The sequence below is a fragment of the Talpa occidentalis genome, unplaced genomic scaffold, assembly GCF_014898055.3.
Source record: "Talpa occidentalis isolate TD23 unplaced genomic scaffold, MPIMG_talOcc4v2.1 talOcc4.4, whole genome shotgun sequence".
NCBI lineage: Eukaryota > Metazoa > Chordata > Mammalia > Eulipotyphla > Talpidae > Talpa > Talpa occidentalis.
This window is the reverse complement of record NW_023604295.1, coordinates 19,494,588-19,507,877: the sequence shown is the minus strand read 5'-3', so window position 1 is coordinate 19,507,877 and position 13,290 is coordinate 19,494,588. Positions and strand designations below refer to the sequence as shown.

Below are 13,290 nucleotides of genomic sequence, written 5' to 3'. Positions count from 1 at the left end.
GCTTACTACTGATAGTAAATAACATTATTTGAGTACTTATTTTGTTAAGTCTACAGGCCTGTGCTGATAATACATTTCCTTATAAAGTTGCTAGTTATTATAATTTAGAAATGAATAATCAGAGGATTAGAGGATTTAGTGATGTAAATAAAATAGCAATGCTTTGGAAATATAAGAGTAAGATTTATATTTAGCTTTTAGTCTAGCTTTTAAGTATAGTAACCTAATTTTATTTCAATTTTGCCTTTAGGTGAAGTTCTCCATCATTCTGAAGTATCTCCAAGCCTTTGGCTGGCTCTGGGTGTGGTTGAGTGTGGTCTCTTGCCTCGGGCAGAATTTGGTGGGCATTGCACAGAATCTATGGCTAAGTTCCTGGGCAAAAGAAGCAAAACAAATGAATGAGTTCACAGAATGGAAGCAAATAAGAAGCAATAAACTTAATATCTATGGACTATTGGGATTAATACAAGGTAAAAAAAAAAAAACACAAAGAAGTCCAGCTGCTTCTCTTCTCTCTTTCTGAGCTAATTCATGAACTAATTCATTCACATGCAAGCATATGACATACATTGTATTCAAAATAAAATTATGTAATTTTATTATATGTAAATATAATATATATATACTTATACACAAATATAATTTTAATATATTTGGGTATATTTCAGATGCCTATTTTTTTCTTTCACTATGTTTGAGAAAGTAAACCAGAATTTGTATATGTCCTCGATCTGACCCACGGTGAATAATTTATTTGTCTCATTTAATCTTGATAATAATTAGAAAGGTACTGTTACCCCTATATTAGTCCTTTGTTACAAAGGCAATGATTTATGTGCAATTTAACTAAAAGATTTCTAAGATTTCTCCTGGCTTTTTGTTTAGAGTCTACAATCATGAGAGGATGAATCTTCTCTAATTCTTGAAAAATTTAAAATTCTCTCAAGTTGTTACTAAGTGGAATTATAAATCATCCATAATTAAAGTGAGGCTAAGAAATGAAACTATGCAATATCTGCATTTTTCACAGACCACAGCTACATCTTACAGAACCTTGTCCACTCAAGAACAGGCTAGTTTCACTGACCTCATCATAGTTCACTTTCTTCTTTTTCAGCTCTGAAGCATAAGAACCACTTTCACATGTTAATACCAGAGGTCTGCTCTGAATAATACAGAAAGCTAACATTCAAACAGAATGAACACTGAAACAGAAGGTGTTACATCTAAATCTTATAACATTAATGAAGATCTTATTTCCAAATGAATAAAATAGTGCTGAACATTTTTTCTGCCTGGGCCCACATATTTGCTTTAAAGTCTCTATGACTGAATATGCCTAGTTTATTGTGCTTTGTGTTTCATTGTTAGGAACGTCCTTTCTACAATCCAGGTGTAAGATATAGGCACCTTATTTTCAAAATGCAATGTGTAAAGAATCCATTGCTGTTTCCAGTTTAAAAGAGTGAGTGGATCACTTTCTTGACTTACCACACAAAGTTCCACTGAAATGATAGAGAATAAATTAAAAAGGAAAACTTATGGGATTTCAGAGTGCTAAATTTCTCTATTAAGTGATTATAATAATAGATAATGAAGGCTAGAAGCACCATAGCCAGGACGAGAAAAGCTCTAAGAGGGAGAGGTTCAATACAGCCATGGAGAAATGTTAAACTCATGGTCAAAGGTACAGAGTGTAGGGTTGGGCTGCATGAACATAATCAAAGTAATTCACTAAAGTATTTTTGTCCTGGCCCATCAGCCTCTCTTACAACACCCACTCCTGATGCCAACAACAATACATACACAGCAGCTGGCATAGTGGCAGTACAATGAAAATGACAAAGTTTATGTCTAAATAGGAAATTAGGGTTCTTAGTGTGTGTGATTAACATAGAAGAAAGCTTCCTCAAGTGGAGACCAATATGAAGACTTAAACAGAACTTGAAGCCCTTCCATTAGAGGAGAGAAATGTTGAGATAAGTTATTGCATGCAACAGCAAAAAAGTCATACCAAGAACCTCGATGAATTAGCCAGGTTTTTCTCTTACAAGTTTAAAATGCCAATGAAGGATGGTCATACATTTTAATCAGACCAACAATATAAATAAAACTCAACAAACAGAGCAGCTGAGCCCAGAGGTAAAGTAATCATATTTGAAGTAGAAGTTTAAAATGTCTAATTAGCATCCACAGAGATTCAAAATATTGCCTCAAAACAAATGCATTGTGTGCTGAAATAAGTTCAATCTTAGAAGAAGAAAGTTCAGGAAAAATTGAAAAAATCTTAAAAGATTGTACAAGTAGGAGAAGATAAATTAGAAGAAATTATCCCAGATGTGCAAGATCAAAAACATAGATGGGAAATGACAGATGAGAAAAAATTAGAGGAACAATGCAGCAACTTCAACATTCATATAAAATGACTTTCTGTAAATGCAGGGGAAAATGATCAGATCCTTAACATTTAACAACTTGTCCCATAGGTGAGGAATGCAAATGCCTGTTCCTGAAACCATTTCAGTATAAAGCAGAGAGACAGAGGTATTCAGAGAGTAGTTTGTATGCAGGGAGGAGGAGGCTAAATAAAGTGAAAGAAATAATAGAATATCTAATGAGTTTGAATTTATTCAGAAGAGATTTGCTGACTATTGAAGTATTTGGGAATAAATTAGTCTTCTTGCATAGAAAACTAACATGGAAAAAATAATGGTGCACGCATTATAAATTTAGTGAACTTCTTGAGTAATATGTGATTAGTGGTAATGTAAACACTAAATATTTAATTGAGAAAAAGTGGTGACCACCTATTTTTTAGAAGGGGCAAAAGGAAGTAGGGGGGAGTGGGGTAGGAAAAGAGTAGAGACTAAATCGTGAAATAATTTAACTGCTGTATGTGCTACTGTTTAAAATATCAAACAACTAGCTAAAAGACTAGAAGGTGGTCAGTGTCAGATATTTTGATTTTGTTTTTAAACTTTATATCTGCAAAGGAACAAGAATCATATTAGCAGCACACTTTTATTAGCAATTTTGTATGTTAGAGTGCAATGGAGCAATTGTATATATTTTAAAACCTGGCTTAAGTGACTCTGAAATTTACTGATTCCCCAAACAGAAAAGTCCAGGCCTTAAACATACTTGAAGTGGCCACAACTCTGTACTTATCACTTGCATTCATGATTCTTGTTGGCTTCATTCTCAAGATCCATAAAATGATGGCAACGTTATCTTTCAAAGACTTCCCTTCCATAGGAATCGATTAAATTACTGTTGGAAATAATTTGATTCAAATAAGCTGTTTTCAAACCAATCATTGTAACAGAGCATTATTTTTTCTTCCAGCCCTATAAATTCCCTAATTTTGAGTCTCTTTGTCTTTTCATTTCTTCTTACACATCTACATAGTTCTTTTCCGAGCTCTTTTCTTCCTTGTAATATTTTGTAAAATGTAGCCAACAACAGTCCATGTATGTGCTAGTATCAGTTTTCCAAACACTGCTACCAAAGCTTCAAGTTTATGTCTGAACAATATCTGCCTTTTTAGTTGTTATAAGGAACCCTTCTATCAGCCAAATCTCAGTAGCCTAGCACAACAAAATATTTTTTTCCTAAGTCGTGCCATGTATCCACTGTGGATTAGGAAAGGGCCTCTGTTTATCCTAGGAACCCATGTGGAGGGAGTATTCTACCAACCATTTAATATTGGCAGCACTGTGCAAAGGGAATAGGAGCTTTAGTGGTCTGACACCAGCAATTAAATGTTCTATACTAGAAGTATTGCGATTGTTTCTTTCACAACTGATTGTTCAGAACTATTCATTTGATCCCATTAACCACAAGAGGGCCAGAAAGTGCAATGCTACCATGGATCTAGAAATGAGGAAAATTGAAAGTATTTGGCTGACAGCTCCAGTGACTGACACTGGTCCCAAAGATACCTTAAAGTTAATAGGGAGTTAACTTTTTGTGAACCAGATTTATCCCTTGTCTTTGGTGCATTTCTGTTGGAGCCTATGACATGAATGAGAGGATGATCGCCGGCCAACCCAATACGAATGTCCGTATCTATTTTCAATGCACCAATCTATTTATACTTAGTTTGGCTCATACACATACTTAAGTTTGATATTGAGTTTTTAATTTAAAAAAGAAATGCTATTATAAGCAACATATTGAGCGTTATAACAAAATTTCTTTAAAGTATTGACCTGGGCCTACTAATAATTTGGTTATTAGGTCTCTTTGTCTGCGCTGGAGCCTATGTCCTCACCAAAGGGTCCCTAGCTGCCTCTCGAATTCTGCATGCTCAGCTGCTAGACAATGTCCTTCACCTCCCACTCCAGTTTTTTGAAAACAGCCCCATAGGTCAGACCATCAATCGATTCACCAAGGTAAGTAAAGCCATTCTTTATCAAGTAGCATACCTAAAGATGATGGTGCATTTTTAGTGCCTTATAATATCCTTTGTAAAGTATATTATCCTAAAAAAAAAGCATATGTAGTATGGATTTTATTGCTAAGTCTATTTCTAATCCTTGGGACATTCGTAATTGGCATATAACAGAGAACATCTTACACATATGATTAAAAGAAAAAGAAAAATACTGGATGGTCTCACTCATAGCAGGAATCTAGAAAACTTAAATAAGGGACCAGGAAAATGAATAACTATAAGAAAGTGAAAATCAAAATCAGCAAAAAACTATGAACCAGAGACACTCTATGGGGGATGGGAAGCGGGGAGGGGAGGGATTAGGGTCAAAATAAGGGGATTGCAATTGTATGGGGAATATAAAAATAAAATTTATTTAAAAAAAAAGATAAAGTAAAAAAAAAAAGAACCCTTGAAAATTGCTGAAAGAATCCAAATGTATATGTGCTTTGGTATCTATGCTTCTAATTTTTACATGCTTTGACTATGGGAATCAGTGTTTAGATGAGAAGGGAAGAAAATGTAAGTTCTTATGGAGAGACTTAGATTTTTAAAAGCCTTTTGCCTTTAAGAAAATAATCAGCTTGCTTATGGTGCAAGGGGCGGGGGTAGCTTGAGCTCCCCAGAATGTTTCTGCTTACCTATAGGGTTTTTCCCATTGTGCTTACAACAAACACTTATAATTGCACTGTCTAATAGAACTGTAATGCAACCTGCCACATATGTAATTTAAAGTTCTTCGTAGCTGCAATAAAAAAAGTAAAAAGAAATAGCTGAAACAACTGATTTTAATAATATGTTAATTTTAACACAGATGATCTGAAATATTTCAAACTAATCAATGCAAAATTATTCATAAAATTATATTCTTTTTGTAAAATATCTTTAAAAGCAGATCTCTAAAATCTAATTTGTATCATATACTTCTAACACATTTGAATTTGCTGTAGCCACCTTTCATATGCTTAGTAGCCACATATTGCTAGCAATTCCTGCCTTAGTATATTTATGCATATATGTAAAATATATATATTTTGATGTGTCATAGCATTTGGTTTACATAGAATTGTTTCAGTCTTCATCACTGGGGAAAGTGAAGACTATACTTGGAAATATAAATACCTGGCATACTAAATGCTTGATGAAATATCAAATCTTGCTAATCATACCAATACATACTGCTCTTTGAATATACACACTGTTCCTTAAAAATGTATAGGCAGACAACCAAGTGTTCTCCATCTCTCAGTAGACATTACTCTTTGACCCTACTGAATAATTGTCATTTTTACATAGGAAGATGTCAACTGATTGGATGTTGAACAGATGGGCATATGGGAAGGCATGTTTTAAAGACAGGCAGAAAATTACATATGACGTGATTCAAGATCCAGTCTCTTCTATTCTCTGGGATCTCTTAGATCACATCTTATACCACAAAGTTAGAGTTGAGGGGCTTCCCTGGTTACGAAAAGGGTTAAGTCTCAGCACTATCAAGCTATCCTCAGCTACTGCAGCACCAGTTCAATCCCCATCAGGGAGCTAACCCACGTGGCTCAGCAGACCCCTCCTGTCTCACACATTGCTCTCCTCAGCAGAGTATTTCAGTCAATCTGCCTGTTCTGCTCCCCACTCTGTCTCTGGTGAATCCCCCTGCATCTCTGGCTATATCCCAGCCCTTGTATGCACAAATTAATAAAATAAATATTTTAAAAAAGAGCTAGATTTGATTACGTTATAAATGACTAATCGATCCATGACCATCCCTTTGTCCTCTCTTTTCCATTGCCCACAACCATCTTTAAGCTTCTAATTTTGTAAATGAGATTATTTTGTTTTGGGATCCACCTACCCAAGAAGGTGACAGGACATGTTCTCAGTGGATAAGTTTGCCTCAGGCATGTTTTACAGCTTTTAAGTAGTAAAAATGGTAAGGGTAGCCCAGTGTCCCCGAACACACAACTAGTGGGTTTTGGATTCTTTCTTTTATTTTTTTATTTTTATTTTTTTTAATTTATTTTTTTTTATTTTTTATTTTTTTATTTTTTTTTTTTTTTTAATAAATTTTATTGTTATATTCCCCATACAATTGCCGCCCCCCATTCTGACCCAATCCCTCCCCTCCCGCCCCCGCCCCCCTAAAAGTGTCTCTGGTTCATAGTTTTTTGTTGATTTTGATTTTCACTTTCTTATAGTTTTTCATTTTCCTGGTCCCTTATTTAAGTTTTCTAGATTCCTGCTATGAGTGAGACCATCCGGTATTTTTCTTTTTCTTTTTGGCTTATTTCGCTGAGCATGATCGCTTCCAGCGCCATCCATGTTGCTGCAAATTGCATGTGTTTATCTTTTTTGAATGCTGAGTAATATTCCATGGTATATATGTACCACATCTTCTTTTTTTTTTTTTTTTTTTAAAGATTTATTTATTTGTTTATTTATTTATACAAGCACTGGGTACAGTCAGAAGCGCGGGAGGGTGAGAGAATTCACCAGAGCCAGAGCAGGGAGCAGAGCAGGCAGAAGGACCGAAGTACACTGCTGAGGGGAGCAGCGGGCGGCAGGAGAGGTCTGCGCGCCATGTGGGACCCTCCTCTGGTGGCCGGGGAGCAGCTGGGGATCGAACCGCCCTGCAGAGGCTGCGGGCAGCTTCGCAACCCAGCGCTCAACCGCTGCGCCACCGGGGAGGCCCTGTACCACATCTTCTTGATCCAGTCATCTATTTTTGGGCATTTGGTTTGTTTCCAAAGCTTAGCTATTGTAAACAGTGCTGCTATAAACATAGGGGTGCAGGTGTTCTTTGGAATTGATGTTTCTGTGTCCTTTGGGTAAATACCTAGGAGTGGAATTGCTGGGTCATATGGAAGCTCTATGTTTAGTAGGTCCAGAAATCTCCACACAGCTTTCCACAGTGGTTGGACCAGTTTGCACTCCCACCAACAGTGCAGAAGAGTTCCTTTTTCTCCACACCCTCGCCAACATTTGTTGTTGCTAGTTTTTTTAATATGTGCCATTCTCACTGGTGTAAGATGGTATCTCATGGTAGTTTTGATTTGCATTTCCCTGATGACAAGTGATGTTGAACATTTTTTCATATGCCTGTTGGCCATTTGCATTTCCTCTTCAGAGAAGTTTCTTTTAAGCTCTTCTGCCCATTTTTTGACTGGATTATTTTCTTTGTTGTTGTTGAGTCTCATCAGCTCTTTGCAGATTTTTGTGATCAGTCCTTTATCATTAGTGTTGGGTGCAAAAATGTTCTCCCAGTTGGTGGGGTTTCTCTTTGTTTTTTGTTATTGTCTCTTTTGCTGTGCAAAAGCTCTTTAATTTGATATAGTCCCAGCTGTTTATCTTTGCCTTCACTATCACTGCTTTGGGTGATGTGTCTGTAAAGATGTCTTTGATGTGCAAATCACGTAGTGTTTCGCCTATATTTCCTTCTATATATTTTATGGTTTCAGGTCTTATGTCTAGTTCTTTAATCCATTTTGAGTTGATTTTTGTGTATGGTGTGAGGTGGTGGTCAAGCTTCATTCTTTTGCATGTAGCGACCCAGTTTTCCCAGCACCATTTATTGAACAAACTTTCTTTGCTCCAATGCATAGTCTTTGCTCCTTTGTCAAAGATTAGTTGACCATAAATCTGTGGGTTTATTTCTGGATTTTCTATTCGATTCCATTGGTCTGTATGTCTGTTCTTGTTCCAATACCATGCAGTTTTGATGATTATGGCTTTGTAGTATAGTTTGAAGTCTGGGAGTCTGATGCCTCCATTCCCTTCTTTTTTTTTCAGGAGAGCTTTGGCTATTCGGGGTTTTTTGTGATTCCATATGAATTTCATCAATAATTTTTCTATTTCTTTGAAGAATGACATTGAATTTTGATTGGAATAGCATTGAATCTGTATATTGCTTTTGGAAGGATGGCCATTTTAATAATGTTTATTCTTCCAATCCATGAGCAGGGGATGTCTCTCCATTTCTTTGTGTCTTCTTCTATTTCTTTTAACAGTGTTTTATAGTTTTCTTTGTATAGGTCCTTTACCTCTTTTGTTAGATTTATTCCCAAATATTTGATTTTTTTTGTTTCAATAACAAAAGGGATGGTCTTTTCGATTTCTTCTTCTTCAGATTTATTGTTTGTGTATAGGAAGGCTACTGACTTTTGCGTGTTGATTTTGTATCCTGCCACTTTACTGAACTGATTGATGAGTTGAATTAGCTTTTCTGTGGAGTTTTTGGGGTTCTCTATGTATAATATCATATCGTCTGCAAATAGTGATAGTTTGACTTCTTCTTTTCCTATTTGGATTCCTTGGATGTCTTTCTCTTGTCTTATTGCCCTGGCTAGGACTTCCAGTATTATATTGAAAAGCAATGGTGAGAGTGGACATCCTTGTCTTGTTCCAGATCTTAATGGAATTGCTTTCAGCTTTTCACCATTGAGAATGATACTGGCTGTTGGCTTGTCATAGATGGCCTTTATGATGTTGAAGTATGTTCCTTGTATCCCAAGAACTTCAAGGGCTTTTATCATGAATGGGTGTTGCACTTTGTCGAAAGCTTTCTCAGCATCTATTGATATTATCATATGGTTTTTATATTTCTTTTTGTTGATGTGTTGGATAACGTTGATTGATTTTCGGATGTTAAACCATCCTTGTGCCCCTGGAATGAATCCAACTTGGTCGTGGTGAATTATCTTATGGATACATTGTTGGATTCTGATAGCTAAAATTTTATTGAGGATTTTTGCATCAGTGTTCATTAGGGAGATTGGCCTGTAGTTTTCCTTTTTTGTGTTGTCCTTGTTCGGTTTTGGTATTAGTGTAATGTTGGCTTCATAGAACGTGTTTGGTATTGTCCCTTCCTTCTCAATTTTTTGGAAGAGTTTGTGAAGGATAGGCACTAATTCGTCTCTGAATGTTTGGTAGAATTCATTTGTAAATCCATCAGGTCCTGGGCTTTTGTTTTTGGGGAGGTTTTTGATTACCATTTCAATTTCGCTAATTGTAATTGGTCTGTTTAGGTGTTCTATTTCTTCTTTATCTAGCTTTGGGTGATTGTAGAGTTGTAGGAATTTGTCCATCTCCTCTAGATTGTTAAACTTGTTTCCATATAACTGTTCATAGTAGTTACTGATTATTCTTTTGATTTCTGCTGTGTCCGTTGTGATTTCTCCTCTTTCATTGATGATCCTGTTTATTTGTGCTTTCTCCCTTTTTTCCTTTGTGAGCCTGGCTAGGGGTTTGTCTATTTTATTGATTTTTTCAAAGAACCAGCTCTTGGTTTCATTGATCTTTTGGATTGTTTTTTTAGTTTCAATTTCATTTATTTCTGCTTTGGTTTTTATTATTTCTTTTCTTCTACTGGTTTTGGGGTTTTCTTGTTGTTCTTTTTCTAGATCTTTGAGCTTCGAGATTAGGTTGTTTCTTTGCGTTCTTTCTTGTTTCTTGATGTGAGCTTCTATTGCTATATATTTTCCTCTTATTACTGCTTTTGCTGCATCCCATACATTTAGGATATTGGTGTCCTCCTTGTCGTTCAATTCAAAAAATTTTTTAATTTCTTCTTTGATCTCCTCATTAGTCCAATGGTCTTCCAGTAGTGTGGTTTTTAATCTCCATGAGGTAGGAAAGTTCCTTGCCTTCTTTTTATGGTTTATTTCTAGTTTGATGCCTTCATGGTCAGAAAAGATGGTTGATATGATTTCAATCTTGGTGTATCTGTTGATGTTTGTCTTGTGCCCCAGTATGTGATCGATCCTGGAGAATGATCCGTGTGCGCTTGAGAAAAATGTGTACTCCGTTTTTTTGGGGTTTAGTGTTCTATAGATGTCTGTTAAGCCAATTGCTCTAGGTCTTTATTTAGAGCTTTGGTTTCTTTACTTATTTTTTGTCTTGTTGATCTATCCATTGTTGATAGTGGTGTGTTGAAGTCTCCCACTACGTATGTGTTTTCTCTGATGTCTGTTTTCAGAGAGGACAACAGTTGTCTGATATATTTTGGTGCTCCTTCGTTTGGTGAGTATATGTTAATGAGTGTTATTTCTTCTTGAAGTATTGTCCCCTTGATCATAATGTAGTGACCATTGGGGTCTCTTTTTATCTTTTTGAGTTTGAAATCTGTTTTATCTGATATAAGTATAGCTGTTCCTGCTTTCTTTTTTGGTCCATTTGCTTGTAGGATTGTTTTCCATCCTTTAACTTTGAGCCTATTTTTATCTTTTGTAGCTAAATGTGTTTCCTGGAGACAGCAAAAGGTTGGGTTTTGTTTCTTAATCCAGGCTGCAACTCTGTGTCTTTTTATTGAAGAGTTTAGTCCATTTACATTTAGAGTTAATATTGATATGTTAACATCTGTATTTGCCATTGTGTTTGTCTTTCCTTTGATTTTATTTATTTATTCTTTTAATAACTTTTTTTTTTTTGGCCTTCTTTCATTGTTATTCGTCGCTCTGAGGTTCTGGCTTTAGAACTCCTTGTAGTATTTTTTGGAGTGGGGGTTTAGTTGCAATGAAATTCCGGAGTTTCTGTTTGTCTGGGAAGGTCCATATTCTTTCTTCAAAGAGGAAGGAGAGCTTTGCGGGATAGAGTATTCTTGGTTGGCATCTGTTTTCTTGGAGTCTGTTGACTATGTCCCTCCACTCTCTCCTTGCCCGTAGTGTTTCTTCGGAGAAGTCTGATGTCAGCCTGATTGGTTTTCCTTTGAATGTTATCTGTTTCTTCCCTCTTGCCAGCTTCATTATTTTTTCCTTGTCCTGGATTCTTGGGAGCTTTACTATTATGTGTCTTGCTGTATTTTTCCTTTCGTCGTGGAAGTTTGGTGTTCTTCTTGCTTCTTGTATATCAATTTTCAGCTCCTTCTTCACATTTGGGAAGTTCTCTTCAATTATCTCTTTGAATATTTTCTCTGTTCCTACATCTCTCTCCTCTCCTTCTGGTATTCCTATAACTCTTATATTTCCTTTCCTCATGGAGTCCGATAGTTCCCGAAGTCTTTCTTCGTTCTTTTTCCTTCGTACTTCTCTTTCCTTCTCTGTTTTGGTTCTTTTATTTCTGTGTCTTCAAGATTACTTATTCGTTCTTCCATTTCATCTATTCTGCTTTCATTGCTTTTCCCAGAATTCTTTAGTTCTTCCATTAATTCTTTGATCTCCTGCATTTCTTTTACTTCCCTCTTTAGGGACTCAATTTCTTTCTTCTGACCATTGTTTTCCCTCTCTAGGGACTCAATTGCATTCTTCTGATCGTTGATTATTTTTCCCTTATCATTGTTTTCCTTTATGACTTCTGTCAGTTTTTTAATCACGGCAATTTTAAATTCTCTTTCTGGAAGGCTCAGAAATTCTTCCAAGTTATTGTCGTTGCAATCTGGGGGCTGGCTTTCTTTTTGTGGTGTGCTTTTTCTCTGGAGAGTTGCTAGGTTGCGTGTGGTTCTTCTCCTCCCTACTGTCTGTTTTCTAATTTGCCGTATGCGTTGGGACACTGTGTTGTTGGGACTTGCCGGCATCTTGGGTGGGCTTCTCTGTTCCCCTCTGGTTCTTCCAGGAGTCATCTGTCAGTTTCAAGCAGCCTTTACTGGAGAAAGGTCCCTGTTCTAAAATGCCGATGTGGGGACACACTCCCCTGTGCGCCTGGTCTGCCCCGGCGGTGGGTTCCTGCTCCCCTCTGGGCTTGGACTGCAGGCCAGAGGGGGTCTGGCGTGGGCGAACTTCCCCCGCTCACCTCTGGCTCCTGAGGAAGCCTTCTGCAGGTAGTCTTTACTGAAGAAATGTCCCTGTTCTAAAATGGTGATGTGGGACACACTCCCTGCGCTTCTGGTCTCAGGCACACTATTCTGCGCGCCTGGTCTGCCCCGGCTGTGGGTGCTCGCTCTCCCTGTGGGCTCAGACTACTTGTTCAGAAGGGGCCCGGTGTGGGCTAACTCCCCAGCTGGCCACTAGCTCCTTCAGTAGCCTGTGCTGGGGTCAAGTCGCTAGGTGGCACCAGAGATCTCTCCTAGAGCCCTTGGGGAGCTGATTTTCCACCCCGTGGGACAGGGAGCAGAGCGGGGATGGTAGGGTACACCTCAACGGCTTTGGGGTGCTGTGTCTGCCTTGTGCCCCACCGTCGTGGGGAACCCACGCCCCTAATTTCGTGCCCCGGGTCTCAGTTCCAAAGCCCTCAGTTCCAGGACGCGGGCTGTAGCCCAGATCAGTGGCGCGGGAATGGCGCCTTTTGAATCCCGCTCCCCTGCCTGGGCGCCTTGTTCCTGCTCACTCAGGGAGGGCCTCCGCCGTCTCCCCACAAGCCTAGGTCGCAGGCGCAGGGCCCTGGGCAGCTGCAATCCGAGCGCCGCTTTCGCGCAAGCTTACCGGGCGGCTGGGGCTGTGTGCTGGTGCTGGGCTCCTCCTGGTGGGCGGGGCTCTCTTTACTGGCGCCTGGAGCTCACCTCCACGGCGGATCCTGCAGGGTTCGCCTCAGCTCCCGTTCACGGGGTGTGGTGGCTGAAATAGTTCCTTTCCACTCACAGTCCCACTTGCTGCATCCGTTTTTCTTGTTGGGCGTTTTGGTTTGTTGTTTCCCTCGTCTCTGCCGGTCGGAGAGTGCCGCCTCTGTGGGCGGGGGAGGGGAGCAGGGTTCTGCGCTTCCCTCCCTTCTCGTCCTCTTTTATGGCAACTTTCTTCTTCGGGCAGTTTGCTGGAGTCGTCCGTTTATCTTCCCTGTCTCAGTTCTCACTGGGACCTGCCGCTTTTCCTCCCTATTAACTTTTTTTAATGGGAGATCTTACTCGCAGCGTCTCCTCGCCGCCATGTTGCTCCGCCCCTCCTCTAATTTATTTTTTTTTAAAGCAAAGTTCCAGTTTTTTTTTTTTTTTTAAA

The 13,290-nt window shown here is 38.4% G+C and overlaps 1 protein-coding gene across 3 annotated transcripts in view; it reads left to right on the top strand.

Moving 5' to 3' along the window:
• The window catches only part of LOC119257278 (multidrug resistance-associated protein 1-like), a 79,954-nt gene that overhangs the window by 50,142 nt on the left and 16,522 nt on the right, over positions 1 to 13,290 (top strand). For all 3 annotated transcript variants that reach the window (XM_054700357.1, XM_054700358.1, XM_037525099.2), the window contains exons 18-19: positions 251 to 470; positions 4,240 to 4,394. In XM_054700357.1, the coding sequence (XP_054556332.1) occupies positions 251 to 470; positions 4,240 to 4,394 (375 nt within the window). The remainder of the gene's footprint in view (positions 1 to 250; positions 471 to 4,239; positions 4,395 to 13,290) is intronic.